This window comes from Pristiophorus japonicus, chromosome 13 (genome assembly GCF_044704955.1).
Source record: "Pristiophorus japonicus isolate sPriJap1 chromosome 13, sPriJap1.hap1, whole genome shotgun sequence".
In the NCBI taxonomy this organism is placed as follows: Eukaryota; Metazoa; Chordata; class Chondrichthyes; family Pristiophoridae; genus Pristiophorus; species Pristiophorus japonicus.
In genome coordinates, this window is record NC_091989.1 from 45,212,201 (window position 1) to 45,231,591 (window position 19,391).

The 19,391-nt window shown below is 42.2% G+C and overlaps 1 protein-coding gene across 2 annotated transcripts in view; it reads right to left on the minus strand.

The window, feature by feature from the left end:
* The window catches only part of tafa5a (TAFA chemokine like family member 5a), a 530,684-nt gene that overhangs the window by 125,773 nt on the left and 385,520 nt on the right, over positions 1-19,391 (minus strand). For both annotated transcript variants that reach the window (XM_070896641.1, XM_070896640.1), the window contains exon 3: positions 12,875-13,002. In XM_070896641.1, coding sequence (XP_070752742.1) covers positions 12,875-13,002 — 128 coding nt within the window. The remainder of the gene's footprint in view (positions 1-12,874; positions 13,003-19,391) is intronic.

A 19,391-nucleotide genomic window follows, 5' to 3' on the forward strand; every position in this document is an offset into this window, starting at 1 on the left:
CGGTTTGATACAACCAAGTGGGCAGTTAAGAGTCAACCACATTGCTGTGAGTTTGGAGTCACATATAGGCCAGATCAGGTAAGGAGTGCAGGTCTACTTCCGTAAAGGACATTAGTGAACTAGTTGGGTTTTAACGACAATCCACTTGCTTCATAGTTACAATTACTGATACGGACTTTACATTCCAGATTGATTCAATCCAATTCAAATTCACAAACAGTCATAGTGGGATCTGAACTCATGTCTCCAGATTGTTCATCCAGGACTCTAGATTACTGGTCCATTACTATGCTACCATTCCCGCTTTAATGCTAATAACAGAACTGCCAATTAATAGAACATTTTTATTTATCTTTGAAAGAAACTGCTGAAAGTGCATTAATTCTCAATTTAAAAATCACTCTTTCAGCTTTTGTATTTCCGCTTTGTTCTGCAGAATGACAAACGCCTAAAATTAGGCGGATAAGGAACTCTTTCTGTTAACCCAGTGGCTCAGCCATTAAGTGATACAGCTCCATTCAGACCAGAAAAAGTCCAAGGATGTATTCCTGTGCTCGAGAGCTGGTGGAAGGGGAGCAAGTGTCAGCTTCACTGCTCCTGGATTAAGGAGGAGGAAAAATCAGCCCGTGTTCCTGTTCCTGACTACTGACCAATGACCTCTGCTGGGACGTGTTCACGTGTGGATGTCATTGGAGGACGCGATTGGCCTCTGCCTTGATGAATTCCCGTGCCGCTGCACCTTCAACAGTGCAACCTGCCGCTGGAGATTCTACGCTTCAATGTTTCGTTCTACAATTCTAATTTTATACCACATTCAGTTCTATATCCCGGTTTTAATTATTGTCTCATTACATAAAAAAGGGAGCAATGAAAACCCAGTGTGAGCACTGGAGGGAGCAAACATTAAAACCGGGAGCATTTTGAGGCAGAGCATTAGGGTGGAGCATTGAATTGTGTGTCTGAGTTGGAGTTTTTGAGTTTTGTGCTGCAGAATTGTTTATTTCAAAAGTCCTTTATGCAAGAATTAGAAGTTTATGGGAAGAAAACATCAATAATGCAGCATGCAGCACTTTAGTTGTTTTTGGTGTCAATGAATAAACATTGGTAAACGTTGGTAAACGTTGTGTCGGTGGGGGGGGGGGGGGCGGCTGGAGAGAGGGGGGGGTTTATTCGCTTTAAATCAAAAAGCAGGAGCCTTCAGTAATCTCTAAGATCATGAGTCACAGCTGGAGAGTCCTAGTGTAGTGTAATATCCGAGGCTACATGTTATTTGGCAGCCTTTAGAAGTGTATGTGCATCAGTTCCCTTTGGCTGTTTTAGGAAAGGCTGCATTCAACTTCAACACAAGCCTCGGTCCTGAGATTGTAAGCTGCAGCCAATTTGAACTGATTTAATCCAAGAGCGACTATATTTTTCAAGAAATGCTTAATAAAATGTATCTTTAATGTCTTTTTTGATAGGCATAAAGCTTTTTTATGACTACATCGCTCCTGTCATGCAGAAGTAATAGTAAATAATCAGTTACATTACTGAAGAGCTAAATCCATTTTAAATTTTAAAATGGAAGCATCTGTCGAGGTTTTATTGTATGGGAAGCCTAGCTGAACCACTTCTCCCAACTTCATGGACAAGAGAACTAATCAGGACATTATTAAAGAATATTTTCTATCTTGATTAAGCTGCAGGTGGCTGTAAAACAGTGAAGTTGCTGCTTGAGTAAAATGTGTGCTGGCAGCTGAGAAAAGAACTTAAGCAACAGTTCATAATTTACCTTCATTTTTTGTGCTACTTATTTGATTGCCCACATCAACCGATCATTTATATAGTATCCAGGAGACCTATTGCAGACAGGAACTTGGCAAGCATCAGCTGGCACATTACACGTTCTGTTCTCGTATACACCTCTTTTAGGTTCCTCCATTTAACTTCCCCAGTTATGAGTTAGAGGAGGCAACTTAGAAGTTCATTGTCCCTCTGTGAACACTGCTAATTTTCCTTCCTCCAGCAGTAAAGCTACTAGCCTCCATTTGATGGCTTCCCGAAGGAAATTTGGTACCGCCCTGTACCGCGGCGAGGCGGGACTTCCTCCGCCAGGCACAGAAGTCCCGCCCCACCAGCGCAATGTCGCGAGCTCCACTTCCTCTCAGGGGGGGGGCAGGAACGGGACACTAACTGCAGGAATTTTCCAGCACTACGCAGAGAGGCTGCAACATCGCGGCTTGGACCCCATGATTTCAAGAGGGCAAAGCCGCGACTGGTAAGTGGGCCAATTTCTAAAATTTCGGCGTCGCACCTCCCCTTTAATTTTCGCCCCGCAAGCGGACTGAAGCCCGGTTCATGAACCGCGAGGCTGGAGTGCACATCAACCGCGGTGGCTGACGGGATGCTACCGATTTTTGCTCCGGGACGAGAACGGGTCGCTGCGCACGGTGGTGATGTCGTCATCGCCGGCGCAGTGACCCAGGGCGCTATCGGCAGGATGGGGTCGCTACCAGTTAGTGCCTCTGCTAACGCCTGTGGAATTCCGGTAGCGGCCCTGCGCGAGAAGTCGTTTGCGCCGCATTAGCGTCCCCCAAAACGCAAATGACCCAAATTTCTCCCTCCCGGTATTGACAATTGCCTCAGTGGGTAACTAACTGTGAAGTAATGGGCCTGTGCCTGGATTATACATGTATATCATAAAATCTAAACTCTAACTTTATAGTATTATCATCTCCTTTTATTCCACTATCCATTTATTTGTGAAATAAATATTAATATATTTTGACCCAAGATCTAATAAGATATTTCACGTAGTGTGCTGGGGAATTCGATGGCTCGGAGTCCTGAGGAGTTGAATGGCTCAAACTGATTGAATCACAGTAATGGACTCTGCCTTGGCTCTGCTCGGAATTGTGAATGTGCCTGCTGTACAATTAGAGGGAGCAAAAACCAATATAGGTGGCAAGTCAGACTAACAGAGAATGACCTCAAGAATAAAATACTTTGCAAAGCATATCATGGCAGGTTTTTCAGTAAAAAGTGATACGTGATAACATCTGATAAATGGGGACCGGGAAGGGGACGACGACACCATAGTAAGTTACAGGGAGAAATAATGGGTACTGTGAAGCTTGTGCTTTTGAATATTTTATTTGCATCGTGAGGGCTGAAGTGACGGGTGGCATTCATGACACATAAGTTGTGTAGATGGTGAAGGCATGCCTCTTTAGGCACGTCCGGGTAACTGTGTCTGTCTCAGATTGCATCATTCCTCGTGCCTGAAGTGCAAGTTTAGCTGCCATTCCTCCCTCTGCAGGAATTGCTCTTCCGCTCCAAATCCAGGAAAGCCATTGGAAGGGCAAACGGAATGACCGCACGGCACTTGCAGCTGTGGTTGTGACTGCGTGGTTGCGAATGGAGGCGTGCACCAATAGAGTGCTGAATTGCAGAAAAACAGCAGCAAGCAGCCGAGAAAAAAAAATGCCACCAGTTATAACACAACTGGTAGCTTATAACGTTTAGTTTGGCAGGTGAAAAAACAGCAATCAAAATGCAAATCTCAAAAATATATAGCAACCTAGTTTTAAGCTGCAGCGTTCCAAAATGAACAGCTTGTCGGCCTTTGTGCACCTGTTTTACACGAGCACTCGGCAAATCAGGAACTGCGCTGCCAAAGATCTACAGGGAATTTGTTTTGGAAGCATTATAATTAATTTAAATATTTTTGGAGACACTAACGAGCTCAGCACATGCACCGAGTGTGGCCTCCAAACCTATAAAAACGTTTGCCTGAACAGGATTGGGAGTTCAGCTCAAAGTGAACTGAGGCCTGCCGACCCAAGCTCCTCGGCTTCATGTGCTGCTGGCAAGGGGCTGTTCCCCAAGTGCGACATCGGGAAATCGACTCTACAATATCCAGGAATGGATGGGGTTTACCAACCACTAACTCATTTTAAAAGGCAATCAAATCTAAAAAGGTTGGCAATTTGAAGTGACAACAAACAATTGGAGGAAAGCTTTATTCGGTGATTTCCCAACATTCTTTGCTTACAACAATACTTGTTTTTATCCAACACGGTCCCTTTCTCACAACAAACTGCCTTCACCGCAATCTCAACCGGCAACATTGAGGGGAGATTTCCATTTTTTGGCCAGCTCTTTTGCAAGCTTCAGTTGGCATTTTCTCAAAAGATCAGTTTTTTTTAGCTTGCCTCAGTTATCTATTTATTCAGATACAGTCACCTCTGTACTGGACTAGTCAGCCAGAGGTCACGATTTCAACTCCCACTATGCCTTGGAGTGAAATTGAACTCGATAAAAGCTGCTGGATTGTTGTGAAAGCCCAACTGGCTCACAAATGCTTTTCAGAGAAGGGAACCTGCCATTCTGTCTTGACAAGGCCTCCAGTATTCCAATATCGTGGACTGCCCCAACCTGTGTGAGAACACCACCGCAGGTCAGGGCTATAAATAGAGCTGGAGCGTCGGGCCCTGGAACATCGTGGCGGAGGTGCGGCGAATGAGGGTACGGGGCCCAGAAGAGCCGAGGGCCCAGGGGCAGCACAGACCTGCCCACACTGCGATATGTGTGCGCACTAGGTCCGTGCAGCAGAGCAGGTCTCCAGTCATCCTGGTTAATCCTTGCCACTGGATAAAGGCCTAGTTCTGTCGAGCCCGTGTGGTGGCTGATGTGCAACGGTCACCACACGTTAAAACAATTCATGCACAGGCATCTTCCACCCCTTCAACTGGAGTTCAGGACTGGGAACATCGGGTCCTTCATTGAAACATCTGTGAACTCTCGTGGAAGCAAGTCATCCTCGTTCGAGGGACCGCCTATGATATGATTGACTCTAAAATGCCCTGTGATAGTGGCCCCACCACCTTCTCAGGGCAACTAGGGATCGGCAATAAATGCTAGTGTCACCAACATCCTGAGAATAAAGAAAAGGTGCCTTCCCTTGCTCAAGCATGCTGATTTCTTTGCGTTATATATTAATTCTCAGATAATACAGTAGTTGATAGTTGCATTTGTAATCAATAGGTAGGCAATGAGAGGGGGTTCGTTCCGAGTTCTTCTTTGGCAGTTTATCACTTAATTTCAATCAGTAAACAAGGAGCTGTGAATCTACTTTCAGGTGCCAATGGCTGTGATTGATGAATAATTGTTTGATATTAACCAGAGGCTCTGGATCGACTAGCTACTCCTACATTTATCGCGGGTGAGGCCAATGCAGCCGTGGATCCTAAAAGCATCCAAAATAACCCGCTTCGATGAAAAATGTCAAAAAGGATACATTTTTTTCTTTCCATGCAGTGTGGGCCTTATTGGGATAGAGTGTAAACGGACAGCTGGCATCTGTAAAGCTTCCAGAATACACCTCAAGTTGCAATGCATGAAAAGGATGTCATGACACCCATTTGGTAAGTTACACATACACAAGATGATATGCTACAAACTTCAGTACTGGAGGGAAACAGAAACATTTATATCCGTTTTATTACATATTGACCAGTGTGTGAAATATATAGAGGCCTAGATTTTTCGTTAGTTTGCGCTGGTTTCATCGGCGCAATTCGCCTGAAATGAGCTACACCAGCACAAAAGCTCCCGGAATTTTAAGCGTAAATTACATCAAGTGTAAATCGAGTTTCCGCAATCTTTTCTATTACTTTAAAAAACATCGCGCTGGAAGCTGGCCCCGCCCACAAAACTGGCCATACCCCCAGATCGCAATAATGTGCATGCCAAGTTTCTGCTAATTGTGCCCTTCGAGGAGGTTTTTAAAATTAAGCTGGTTTATTTAGGCACAGGGGCAGCTTTTAACAGATTAAAAATATTGAATTTACTAAAGACACTGATTGGTCAAACCAATGAAATGAATAAATGGTTCAGTATAGTTTGTTAAAGTCATTTTCAGTGATTTGAAATCAGCTTATTAACAGGTTATGGATTGGACACTCTCATTAAAAATCCCTATTTTTTGTGATAAGCCCATTTTCAGCTGTATTAACAAAACTGCAGCAGGTTACCACTCTTTAATACAGCAATGAATATTTTTTAATGCAGGAAAAAAAAAACAATTATCCCCCATTACACTGCCCAATTGCACTGGTTCATGGAAGGTTTTACGTTTCTGATTATGTAAATGAGTTTGAGCCGTAACTTCACTTTGGAAAACCAACGCAATTTCAAGCACAATTTGCATCGAGATTAACAATTGCACCCAAAGTGGAAACTACCCCAGAGTTCTTCGTGAATGAAAACCGTACATTCAAACTTAGCTGGGCAATACTAAAATGTGCAAGATGCTGTATCATATAAAGGAGTGCTAGTGGTAATAGTGTTATCTGGTATGGTTTGAACTTTGATTTCTAAAAGCTGTAAAAGACCAAAAAAAAGGCACAGGCTCAAACTGATCGAATTGTAATAATGAACTCTACCTATACACTGCTGGGGAATTGAAGATTCCAGGCTGATTGAAGGACTCAACCTTCGGCCTTGTCTTTTAAATCAACCTGCCTATTCTCAATTCCCAATGCAGTACAAGCACTTCATCATTACTCAAAGGCAAAGGGAAGTCTTGAGGGGATTATTCTCTGCTTAAAGTACTCCTCCAGCTGTCTCTTAAAACAAATATATGTAGACCCATACGCAATCCCTTTTAGTGAAAATGCTTGATTTTTGTACCCACATTGAAGATAGACATCTCCACTTTCCTCCTTGGCTGCTCTAGTAACACATGTGGGCTGGAATCTTCCCAGCCTTGCGTGTACGGGCTTGGAGGCAGGCCTGCTGTCAAAATGGCCCTAATTGACAGCGGGTCAGGATCTCGCTCTGAACCCGCCTCCATGTCAGTTTCTCAGCTGTCAGGTTGGCGTGTGGATTGTAGACCCGACACCAAGTGGCAGGCCATTTCATTAAGGTACTTAACAGGTAGTTTAATGCTATTTAAGAGGATTAAAAGCAGGTGCTTACAATTTTAACAACTTTTTAAACAGGTTTGCCGTGCCTCCGGGAACACGCCAAGTAAGTGGAGTCAGGTTCTTAGTGACTCGCTATTGTTTTGGCTAGTTGACAGCTGCAGAAGTGGTATAAAAGCTACCATTTCACAGCTGTTCACTTTCCAATGTAAGAAGCTGAAGCCTTCAGGTTTTGGAAGAAACTTTAAGCTTTATGCAGGTTGGAAGTGTTTGCAGTGAACTCTTTATTCATTGTCACCTCCTTGGAGCAACCTCTCTCACCATTGACAGATCGCTTCTGTCATCTCAACCTCACCTGCCATCTATTCCAGCAGCATCTATGCCCTTGAAAAAATCTCACCCTGGTCCTCAGCATCCCATCACGATCAGCCCCAACATAAACACCAGCATCACCAACAATAACCCCAACCTGATGCTGCACAGGACACAGAACATCAGCGCATGACCACATTGCTGCCCGGGAGGCCAGGGATGGCCTCACCATAGCCACATTTACTTCACTTGAACCTGTGCACCCTGGAGCCAGGTTGGCACCACCCCATTCCAGCACTATAAATCATCCCTGCAATGCCCAAGCCATTCCTTTCACACTCATCACCATTGTGCAGGGTACCCTTTTGTCTGACCATTCACTACAACTCACTAAGCCACTTCCAAAGGTGCACACAAATCTGTCGAAGAAGGCAAGGTGTCCAAAATAAAAATTTCAATGTTTGACAACACATTGGCAGAAAGTCTACATGAACATTGGCTAAGACACCCAAGTGTCTACCCTTGTGTGTTGTTAGTTGGTGTGATTAGACAAGGATGAGGGTGAATGTGAGGACTGGCTAGTGAGATGGGGAAGTGACAATGTAGATAGAGAGGGATGGGTGGGAGGTGCAAGGTAAGTTGGTGTGAGTAAGGACGTGTAGGAATAGGATAGGGAAGGCAGTGTGATGGGGATGTGAGGAGTGGCACAGCAGGATGAGGTTGAGTGTGGCTTTGCAGTAACATTTCCTGATCTACTGAGATCATTGAAAGGTTTGCGCTACTGCAGCCAGGTCCTCCTAATGACATCTCTACTTGTGTCCTCCTGTGCAATGTGCAACCAGGTTGCGTTGGTCTCTCAGGGAGGTCTCTTCTACCCATTGTAAGGAAAAAGAACCTCCCTGCCTGCTGTGATTCCCTCCATAAGCATCTGGAGGGAGTCATGGGAGAGCCTGGGTGCAGCTGTGCACCTCTGTGCAGTGCTTGTCTGTGTTTGTAGCAGCTCAATGCCGTAGAACACTTACAGCCATGGTCCCTTTAAGGAAACCGGCTGATGACATGTCATCAGATTACATCATCAGACTGGCTTCCTGATATTTGACTGGGAACCTCGCAGGGCAGGATTACCAAGCCCCATCAACGGAAGATTGCTGTCAGAGGGCGGGCTGGAACAGGGAGCGTGTTCCTGACAAACCACTGATGTCGTTGTTTGCGGCCGTTGAAGAGACAGCATACGAGTATCCAGGGGTAACTTAACAGATTTTAAGGGGAGCTGGAACTTTGAACTGGCCTGAAGGCCCATGAAGAACTGCAATGACCCAAGAAAAAAAAAACAACCGGATACAGCTGCTACTTAGCTGGTCCAGGGCTTTCTGTAGTTTGGTGGCTCTGGATCAGTCCTAGGTTAATCTGAAGCACACCGTTGTCCATCATGTTTAACTAGAGCTTTAAGAATGTCTTGATTCAGGTATGCGTAATGGTTAAGGGAAATTGAATCTAAAGCAAGCACTGACACTGCAAGTTTAACCTTGGAGCAAAGTGATTTCATCATCTCACTGCTGCTAAATTGGCACGCAAATCCAGAATCAGGATCTAACCTGACTCCAGAGCAAAGTGGCATGAGACCGCATAAGGGGCACTCTCACACTGCTTTACTTGGGTTATATATTGAATGTAAAACTAGTGTTCTGTCAATTCTGGTTTGCAAAATAGAACCCTTTGAACACTTTGTAAACCTACTTGATCTTAATTGAAATGTTTAGAGAATGGGGATTCTCCGAGATAATCTCCAAACATTGAGATTTCGAAGTTGTGGGAGACAGCTCAGTGCATTTATCCAGGCACACGCAGAACTCTCTCTTAAACTGGGCAGTGAGAGATCCAGTGAGGCAGGAGCCAAGCAATGTTAGCAGGGCTCTGCCTGCCTGGAACTTTAAATGACATCTCTGGTCTTGAATGGCTGGCTGCAGTGTCATGTACTGAGTGCAGAAGCATGGAGTAAAAGATGCCAACTGCAAATCTTACAGCCTTTGTGAAATTTCTTTGTCAATATTTTACTATAAAATTGCCAGCCTAAGCTCCCAATAAAATTACTCCAGGATGAACCATGACATGATCGACAGTATAACAGTTGAGGAAAAAAGCTCAGGTAGAACATTTCAGTATCCATAAGGACTTGAAAATTGAGGCTATTCAGTCCAAGAAACCCATATAGAGTATGCTTATTTAAGACAGAACTGGGAGACCACTTTGAAGAGAAAATATTTTCCCTAAACATCCCTTCCCTTCTGCAACAAAACTGCCAAACAAATATCAGATGTGTGATGTATTATGACACTTGTGACAGTATCTTTGATACCCGTACCTATTTAAATTGGAACCCAATATATTTCCTAAGGCTAATATAATTTGTGGCATTTTCTTTGGTGAGAGATTCTATGATCCCAGATTTAATATTCATCAAGAAGACTTTTTTTTTAGATATAATGTGGAATAAATGGTGCTAGCGTGTTAAAAGCTGAGAGAGAGTTTTAATGCTCAACAAGCTAACAAATTAGACAAACAAATTTTAGATGGTGAAACAGGAGGCATTATATTGGTAGAAAGTACCAGCTGAAAACACATTTGAAAGGTTTTATTCCATGGGAGCCTGAAATCCCAGAAAACAAAGTTACAAATATATTTGTGTCAGTTAGTCTCATGTGGAATAAAACAAGCACAACAGGCACTATTTATACTGTTAGTGTCATGTGATTCTCCCATCCCATTTATAGTGCAGTTGTGGTATGATTCTACCATTATATTTACACAGTAAATTCTCCCATTCCATTTAGATGGCATGAGTCTCTCATTTCATTTATTCTGTTCAGATAGTGTGATTCGACTACTCATTTAGGACAGTGTGAATCTAACATTGTATTTACAGTGGTGCTCTCATTATATCTATGTAGTTGGTCTGCTTTGGCATACATGTTTTGTTTTGGCCATTAGTGGCATAGATTTTCTGCAATGGCAGGTGGAAACGTGGCAGGGTGGATTTTCTGCCCGCCTGAAGTAGATGGTATTTTCCCTGGAGAATTTTCCACAATCAGTCCCAATTTAAGTATTTTCAGCAGGCTTCTGGCAATAGTACTATTTATGCTTGGGAGCTCATCACTGAGGAGTTGTGGGACATGGCTGCTGCTCGCAAGAATCCGGTGCTTGAAGCAGTTTAAATGGTCTGTGTAGTCTCCCAGACAAAAATAATCTGCTACTTATCAAGATGCTATCATAAAGCAATGTGGAACTGGCAATCAATCGTCTGACTATTGGACGCCTTGTATACAAGGGTATGCTATGTCCAGTGTTACTGTGGTAGTAATGAGAAAATGCCGGAAATACAATATATGTCACATCATCATTGATTTGCCTTATTATGTAGTCGGGGAATAACATTTTCATCCTTTCAATCAGAGGTATAGTCAAGGTTCCCATTGAGTTTTTCTTTAATTAAAATCCTTGGTCTCAAAGAAGTCAACGTTTCAGTACCAGAAATAGAATTCCCATCTATCACAAATTGTCAGCTGTGTGTATTCCCATGGCAACATCTTGTTTGTGTACTTAGTACAAATCTTTTGTCTGTATTTAAATGCTACAACCATGTGAATCAATACTTGTGTAGAAAATAATGGCCCAGAAATTCCCCCGGTTCTCTGATAATGACCTACAGTGCTGATCCCATTGGAATTTGTGGGGTCAGTATGAGGGCAGGTCATTCGCATGGGGCAGGCACTAACTAGGGAGCATCTCTGGTACCCAAATGCCCATGTCCATGGAAATTCGTCCACTTGCTGCCCTTTGGGCATTTCTTGATCCTGACCTTATTTCTCTCCCTCCCCTGAGCTAAGGGTTGATTAATAAGGCAATGTTAAAAAAAATAGCACTCTTCAGGGTTGTAGGCTGTTTGCCTGGCATAAATTCCTGACTCAGTTATGCTTCTGTGGAAGCAAATATGCTTCCATTCACTTGGAATACCAGGAGTCATATAAATTCTGGATCCCAATGGAACTAGAGGGATGGGAACATCCAACTTAGAGAGTCCCTGTTCCCAGCTCCACCATCCGGTAAAATGCTGTTTTCCTGGGCTTTCACAGGTTTTGCATTGAAGATATCGTGGAAGGGCAACGGAATTTCAAAGAATTTTGGTGCTGATATTTCTTAAGTGTTTCATATTATCACAATAGCAATGTTATTTAAATTATACCATGTTGATTATTGCAAAATGACTGAAAAGACAGTGACCCGAGCATCCTGAGGTCAATGTGGGTCAATGGGTAAACCTCCCGTGACTGGATAGTTTGGATTTCGGTGATAGTCATGCTAACTGATTTATGTTGGCAAACCTCGATCTTTATTTTTTTATTAATATCATTGTCATGCATTTAAATACTGCCATTTGGATACTCCTAGATTGGTCTCGTACTGATAGTACAGACTCTACGTTATATCCCCAAAAAGTTGCATTGCTCCAAATGAGTATGGTGTAACAAAACGTAAGTAATTTACAGATGCTTGCAATTTTAAATTGAGGGAATTCTTCGGTTGAATTTGTGAGCTGCTCCATAAGAGGGGATTTTCCTCTGAGGTGCAAAGCAAAGGATAAAAGAGGTTGGAAACTCACAACATCAGTTACCTCTCATTTTGGATTGCACCCAAACTTCCAGCCCTGGACGGGAGGCTGGGATACAAGCTCAGTGCAGCCAGTGATGGAGCAGTGTATGACTGACCGCAACTTCAGGATTTGCGTGTCTAGATGTGCAATCACTACATCTTGAAGTTCGCTGTTAGTTTGCCTGTTCCAGCCCAATATGCTTAATACAAACTCCGAATGACTGGTGGTTGATATAAATACTGATGATTCATTCTTGACAGTTTGCGAACACATTAACTGATTCAGATTCTCAGTAACGAGCTGCATATATTTAGATAAGTAATCGGTGCTGTGTCTCGTCTTCCTACTCAATACACTAATGTGGAAAGGCAAATAAATGCACATTAGATGAAACAATGCATGACTTTTTCTTCCAGTCAGACTATAAATAGTTCCTGGTAATGGAAAATTCTTTAGGCAGCTCAAACATTCAAGCGATTATTAGTGAGGTGTAAGTAATCAGAATCTAAAAAAAACACTGCAACGTGAGGCTAGAGCACAGTTATATTACAGATTGCCAATCAAAATCATGCCGATACTTAATACAATCCAGAAAATTTAATTCAGTTATTTCTAGTTGTCAACTATGTTGGTATTAGCTCCCTTTTTTGCAAAGTCAGATATAATAATACTCGTGCATTTTAAATAATACACTTTTACAAACAATTATAACATAAATTAGGAATCTTTTTAATATTTACAGTTCTTTGTAACAATATTCTTGAGTAGGCTTCTTGTTTTGGTGGAGGGGACAATAAACAGTGTCCAATATTATCAGTTTACATGTGGTTCGAAGTTACATTCTAAGAGTTATTTGCAATAATATTGTACCAATTCAAACAGTTTATTTTCAACCTGCCATGTTTGATGTTGTTTTACCTTTTAGCATGGAGTTGATTAAACCTACATTGAACGGCCATTATATAAAGTCACAGACTTAATTAGGCTGTTAATTGGATCCCCGGCTTACCGTAGTTGTCTTTATTCGCCCACCTGGCTGTGTGCAGGTCCAGCCTGATTTATTCATTAACAAATTGCAGCCTTCTCCTTCCAAACATGGAAGCATTTCACACCATTGTCTAGTCTTTACAATTCGTGCTGAAAAAGAAAGGAGGATATATATTATTCCTCTGAATGTTACAATTATGCTCAAATACATATCCCAGATCATTTATTTTGAAAGGACATCCAAATCAGATGGTCAGATCTGGAAAGATACATACAATATGTTGTTTAGGGCCAGTCATCTTTTGATTTTTTTCCTCCACTCATATCACTTTCTACCCTTGTGAACTTTTATTCCATGTAGTTTTTAAGACGGAGAAGATGAGTGCGGGATCTGCTATTAGACCTTTGTAAACGTAGCGTGAACCGTTCTCAACACAGGCCCATCAATGTCCCTTAATTGCAACCTCAGAAGAGAACCAGAATGGCGCTAGCATATTCCACCATACCAATCCTCCTTATGGCAACCCAAGGGAGACTGCAAAATCAGTGCCAGATTCTTGGCTGTTTGTGCTGTGGAGCCGTGCCCATCAGGAACTAGGTTCAAACTGACCAAATGTATATCACTTCCTTCTGTAACATCTTAATTTAAATTGAAAATCTTGACAATAAGTGGAGTTGATTTTCCGCACATATTTATATAAACACACTTGATGCTGGCACTGGGTGAAATGGGTAGAATTTAATTTTCCAGCACTAATATCCACATCGTGATGACCACAAACGTTTAATAAAAATACTTACACTAATGGATCTGCTGTGATTTGTTTACAGTTACATTTTTCTATGTCAGCTGTGACTCAGAGGGTAGAACTCTCGCCTCTGAGTCAGAAGGTTGTGGGTTCAAGTCCCACTCCAGGGACTTGATCCCACTCCAGGGACTTGAGCACAAAAATCTAGGCTGACATTCCAGTGCGGTGCTGAGGGAGCGCTGAACTGTGGGAGGTGCCGTCTTTCGGATGAGACCCCGTCTGCTCTCTCGGGTGGATGTAAAAGAGTTATCCCCAGGGTCCTGGTCAACATTTATCCCTCAATCAGCATGTTCTTATGTAAGATATATAAAGGCCTTAGAAAGGGTACAGAGGAGTTTACTGATGTTACCAGGGATGAGGGACTTCAGTTATGAGGAGAGCTTGGAAAAGTTAGGACCGTTTTCCTTGGAACAGAGAAGGGTAAGAGGTGACCAAAAAGAGGTTTTCAAGGTGATGAGAGGTTTTGATAGAGTAGATCGAGAAAAACTATTCCCTCTGGCAAGTGGATCAATAACCAGAGATCATAGATTCAAAATCATTGGCAAACGATCGAGAGAGGAGACATTTTTTCCACTCGAGAGTTGTCGAGATCTTGAACACTGTTACTTGAAAAGGTGGTGGAAGCTGATTCCATAAATAATTTTAAAAGGGAGTTGGGCAGGTATTTGAGGATAAGTTATGGACAAGAAACAGGGATGTGGGACCAAGCTCGACTGCTCTTTCCAAGAACACAGGCACGATGGGTCGAATGGCCTCCTTCTGTGCTGTAAGTTTCTATGTTTCCATGTTATAGTTTCTTCTATAACAAAAAAAAAACAAATGATCTGGTCCTTATCACATTGCTGTTTGTCAGAGCTTGCTGTGAGCAAGAGGCTGCCACTTGCTATATCACAACAGTGACTACACTCCAAAAAGGTACATCATTGGCTGTAAAGCACTTTGAGGCATCCGGTGGTCATGAAAGGCACTATATACGTGCAAGTCTTCCTTATTTTTTTCGTATTAGGATTTCACTCCCACTGGTGTGGTAGCGATGGAACAATATCTCTGACTACGCAATACTGCCACTAACTCACTCCAATTTCCTTCCAGGGCCTTCATTTGCAATGTAGAGGGAGTTTAGACAAGGAAAATTGCTCCCGATAGAAGGAAGAGAAATACAACTTATGGTGCAGTCTTTAGCGGGTTGCAGCCAGTTAAAGGGGAGCATCATTTTTCTGTAAGACTGTCTGAAGCAGCAGCAACCTGGAGGGATGAAAGCAGCTACAAGTGCTCCAAGATTCTCAGATGCATCTCTGGAGATCCTTTTAGCAGAAACCAGGGCCATTAAAGCAAGTCTGTTCAGCACTGAGGGCAGAAAGTCCCCGGTGCAGGCTGTACAGAGAGAGGTGGCCAGAGGTGCTCAGTGCTACTTCCACCACCACAAGAACTGCTGCAAAGGAAGATGTTCAAGAACCTCACAAGGTTAACAATGGGAAGTCTAAGCACTCTCGCCAATACACATTCTCTACCCCTCATAAACCTTTTCACGCAGTGTCTGGGTGTCAGGGGAACTTGCTTCTGTATAGGTCAACCTCAGTAAGCATTCAATCACCTTTTCTACTCAAAATCACTCTGCCAACTCACATTGTTTATCAGAAAGTCTACTGCTAGTCTTCAAGGACACTTGATTTAAGGGGACAATGCAGCTCCACATCTTGGCATCTTGGGATGCAGGAGGTGTCAATGCCGCTCATAGCCTTAACATTGGCAAATCTCTCTCCAGAAAAAAAGATTGTTTACTACCAGTGTCAAAGAAATACAGTCGGGGGAGGAGCAAGCAGCAATGAAAACCCCGAGCTCACGTGAAGAGGCATTATGAATTGTAGGTTGGCAGATACATGGTGAATTGTCACATAATGAAAGCATCACTGCAGCTTACTGAGTATCTGGCACTAACATACAGGATAAGGCAATTAGTGTTACACACTGACTGGGCATTAATAGAATGAAAGCTTTTCCTATTCATAAAATTGGGTAATGTTGACATATGAGGCTTTGCGTACCACTTGTAGTCTGTCACTTGCTCCTTGCAACAGTGAGAACCCTGTCAGTCTGTAGAACTAGATAGCTTTTTCTCTGTTGTTTGAATTGATCATTAGTGACCTCCTTGATCTGTCTAACATTGCTCATGGTGAGTTTGACAAAGAGATTATGCTGACGCACAATGATGGGAGTGGAAGTGATCATGGATGCACATCAGATTTGCAAGAATTTGTAAAGAAGGTTAGAAGGGATGTTATGAAAAATCAAAAATGCATTTAATAAAGATAGACTTTGGAAAACAAAGAAAAGTATGAACCAAACCAAAGAAAATGATCCAACATTGAAACAGCAAACAGGAAACTGGCCTTACATAAGATAGGACACAATTATGCACTGGAAGGTTTTGGAGTCTGGGGTTGTACATAACAGATCAGGCAACTCTGGACAGATCCATCATGCACCTAATAATATATAAAATTCCTTGAGTCTGTAACACTGTCATACCACCACTCCACTAAAATCAATGTGTAATGTTGTAACAGTAATGCCTGCTAATATTGCTTCCTCCACAGGTGGTGCTACAACCTCTAAAAATAATTACAAGATTCCCAATCATCCTAACTTGAATGAGAATAAAATTCTATTGTGTCCACCGAAGAAGAACATAAAAATCTGCCAGAAGGCTTAAAAATAAGAGACTGCAGAGGTGTTCAAATATAAAACATCCCAAAACGGTGCAGGTTCAGATTGTGGAGTCGGGAACCACACAGGGCAATAAGCCACAATCAAAGGAGAAAGTGGGCCAGAAAGTTCCAAAAAAGAAAACTCTAGCCTCAGGCATCTGAGAAACAAAGAGGTCACCAAGTCTAAAAATTTAAGAAGTGATTCGAAAACAAAATGGATGATTTTAGAGGCACATTGTTAGAAAATTTAATTTTAGCATTAAATGTTCTGCTTACAATGGCTAAGCTTTTACAAATAAATATTTACAGTAATTTTATTGGCTCCACTTCACATCTCTTTTGTTGATTTGTTCCTTTACATGCTCAGCAGATCTTAATTAGTAATTTTCATTCCCAGTTTTCTCATTTTAGTTGGTACATTGTCAATCTGTGTATTGTCTGTTGTAATTTGTTGCAGACTTATGAAAATGAAATTTCAGCTGTCAAATGCGCATGTGACAGATAAATAAATTTGCACACAGGCAAAATGTTGCCCAAAGTGGAGACACAAAAATAAGTCTATCTATTGGAAGACCTCCCTTGGTGTTGCTTATTGTGAGATAGAGGATGGCCCAGATTTTGCTCTCAGCAGCAACAGAATGGCACTCGCCATTCACCTCACTGACAGCTGCCCACGGACTTTTTGTGGATTGTCAGTGGAGATTTCCACTAATCCTGCAACTTTTCCAGCATGGCTCCCTCTACAGGGGATCTGTGGTGTGCATGAACAAGAAAAGCAACAGTGAGGTTCTTCAACCAATCAAAGTGAAGAATCCTCACTGAGACACGTATATTCCAAACCTGGAAGTATAAAGCAGGAAATATAAATTAGATTTAAATGATGTACAAAAAGTGAAATAAAGATCTGGAAATACAGAGCGGATTAAGGGGGAGAGATAAAAGACAGAAAAAGTAAAAAGATCATTTTCTTATATCTCCAACAGTAATTTTATTCTGAGGGAATGAGACTCCACGCTTGTAAAATTAATGGAATAAGGGGTCTCAGCATCTGGAATCGCCAAGGAAGGAGTCATAGATTCTGACAGTACTATCCGTGAAGAGTTTAGTTTCTGGCACTATTGTAGGTTTGTGCCCCGAGATGTGATAGCATTTGGGAGGAATTACCAGGGTTTGGCAGCAGAGAGAAGGGGTGCCTGGGTTGTGACAGCGCTGGAGAGTAATGGGAAGATACCAGGATCTGGCACAACTGAGGGCTGTGGCAAGATTCTGGGATCTGGTAGCATAGGGGAGGTCCCAGATTTTGAAGGGGTATCAGGGGTATAGCAACACTGGGGAGGGTTCAAAGGATTGGTGGCATTAAAGAAGGGGCCTCGCAGAGTCGAGGTGCACAAGGGGATTTGGGGTCTGGTGCAATGGGAGGAGAAGTCCCTTCATCTGACAGCACTGGGCGAGGTGTACCAATAATTACAACTCCAACCCTCCCTGAGCCAGTTATCCCTTCTCCACCGTGTTCCTAGACAGATTGCCTTGCCTGTGGCCAATGCCCTGTCCTTGAGGCCTGCTCTTAGCGTAGCCAGCTTTTAGCGCTATGTACATATATTTTCCAACTACAATTATGATTACTGTCAGCAAATGCAGTATAATCGTGTAGTGCTGAAAACCAGCTTCAGAATGGGAGTGGGTCTGAAAGTGTGACAGGCAAAGAGGACGTACAAGCCGACATACCGTTTATATACTAAAAAACAGACAAAAAGAAAGTGTTATTTTTGATATAATCCTCCCCCGATGTCATTTTCGGATTTTGTGTAGCATCATTATCACATTCCTCTGAGGGATCAAGCCAAAATGTGACGGACTGGGTAACATATTGCCTGAGCTGCCATCTCCAGATAGGAAGTAAGGTGATGAAGAACTACAGAATTTCACTGGAATGTAGTTACTAGCAAAACACAAATGCAATGGTAAAAATTATGCCCATGATTTTTGAGTCTAATGTTTAAAGAGCAATAATTACATTTAATTAACAGTCTGACCTTATTACAATGTTGAAATCTGAAAACAAGATTATAATTTTGTTTTTAATGCTCCACTATTCAATAGGATGAATTGAATAATCGAGAATACAAAACAAAATTATAATCTTGTTATAATTTTACTTACATTTTTCAAAAAAAATCTTCCTAATATTCACTAACTGCAGCTGGTGGTGCTCGAGTCACCTGGATCAGCCATGGCTCAGTTGATAGCACTCTTGCCACTAAATCAGAAGGCTGTGGGTTCAAGTCCCACTTCAGAGACTTGAGCACAAAAATCTAGCCTAACTGTCCAGTGCTGTGCTGAAGGAATGCTGCACTGTTGGAGGTGCCGTCTTTCAGATGAGATGTTAAACCAAGGACCTGTCTGCTCTCTCAGGTGGACGTAAAAGATCCTATGGCACTATTTCGAAGAAGAGCAGGGGAGTTAAGCATGGTGTCCTGGCCAATATTTATTCCTCAATCAATATCACTAAAAACAGATTATCTGGTCATTATTACATTGCTGTTTATGGGAGCTTGTTGTGTGCAAATTGGCTGCTATAGTTCCTACAATACCACAGTGACTACACTTCCTTTGGCTGTAAAGCGCTTTGGAACGTCCGGTGGTCATGAAAGGCGCTATATAAATCCAAGCCTTTCTTTTGGATTCACAGTGTTGAGTGGGTTTGTGAAAGAACTGAAAGACAATAAAGTGTTCATCAGTACTGGCAATATCAATAAATGCTGCCAGCCTGATTGTGCCAGGATCTATACCAACATAAACCAGCCACTTTTAATAGCAATACTTCAGAGAGCTGGATTCAAATCAATGCTAGGAACACAACAAGCTTGTGGCAAGACTAGCTTTAGATTTTTCTACTTTTAATGGTTCCACCAAAGGAATTGGTTAATCTATAAAACACATTATTTGTGACATAATTGAATAGACTTTGTCTATAAATCTAAGCGTACACATTATCCAATCATGAACTGCACCTGTGGCAGTA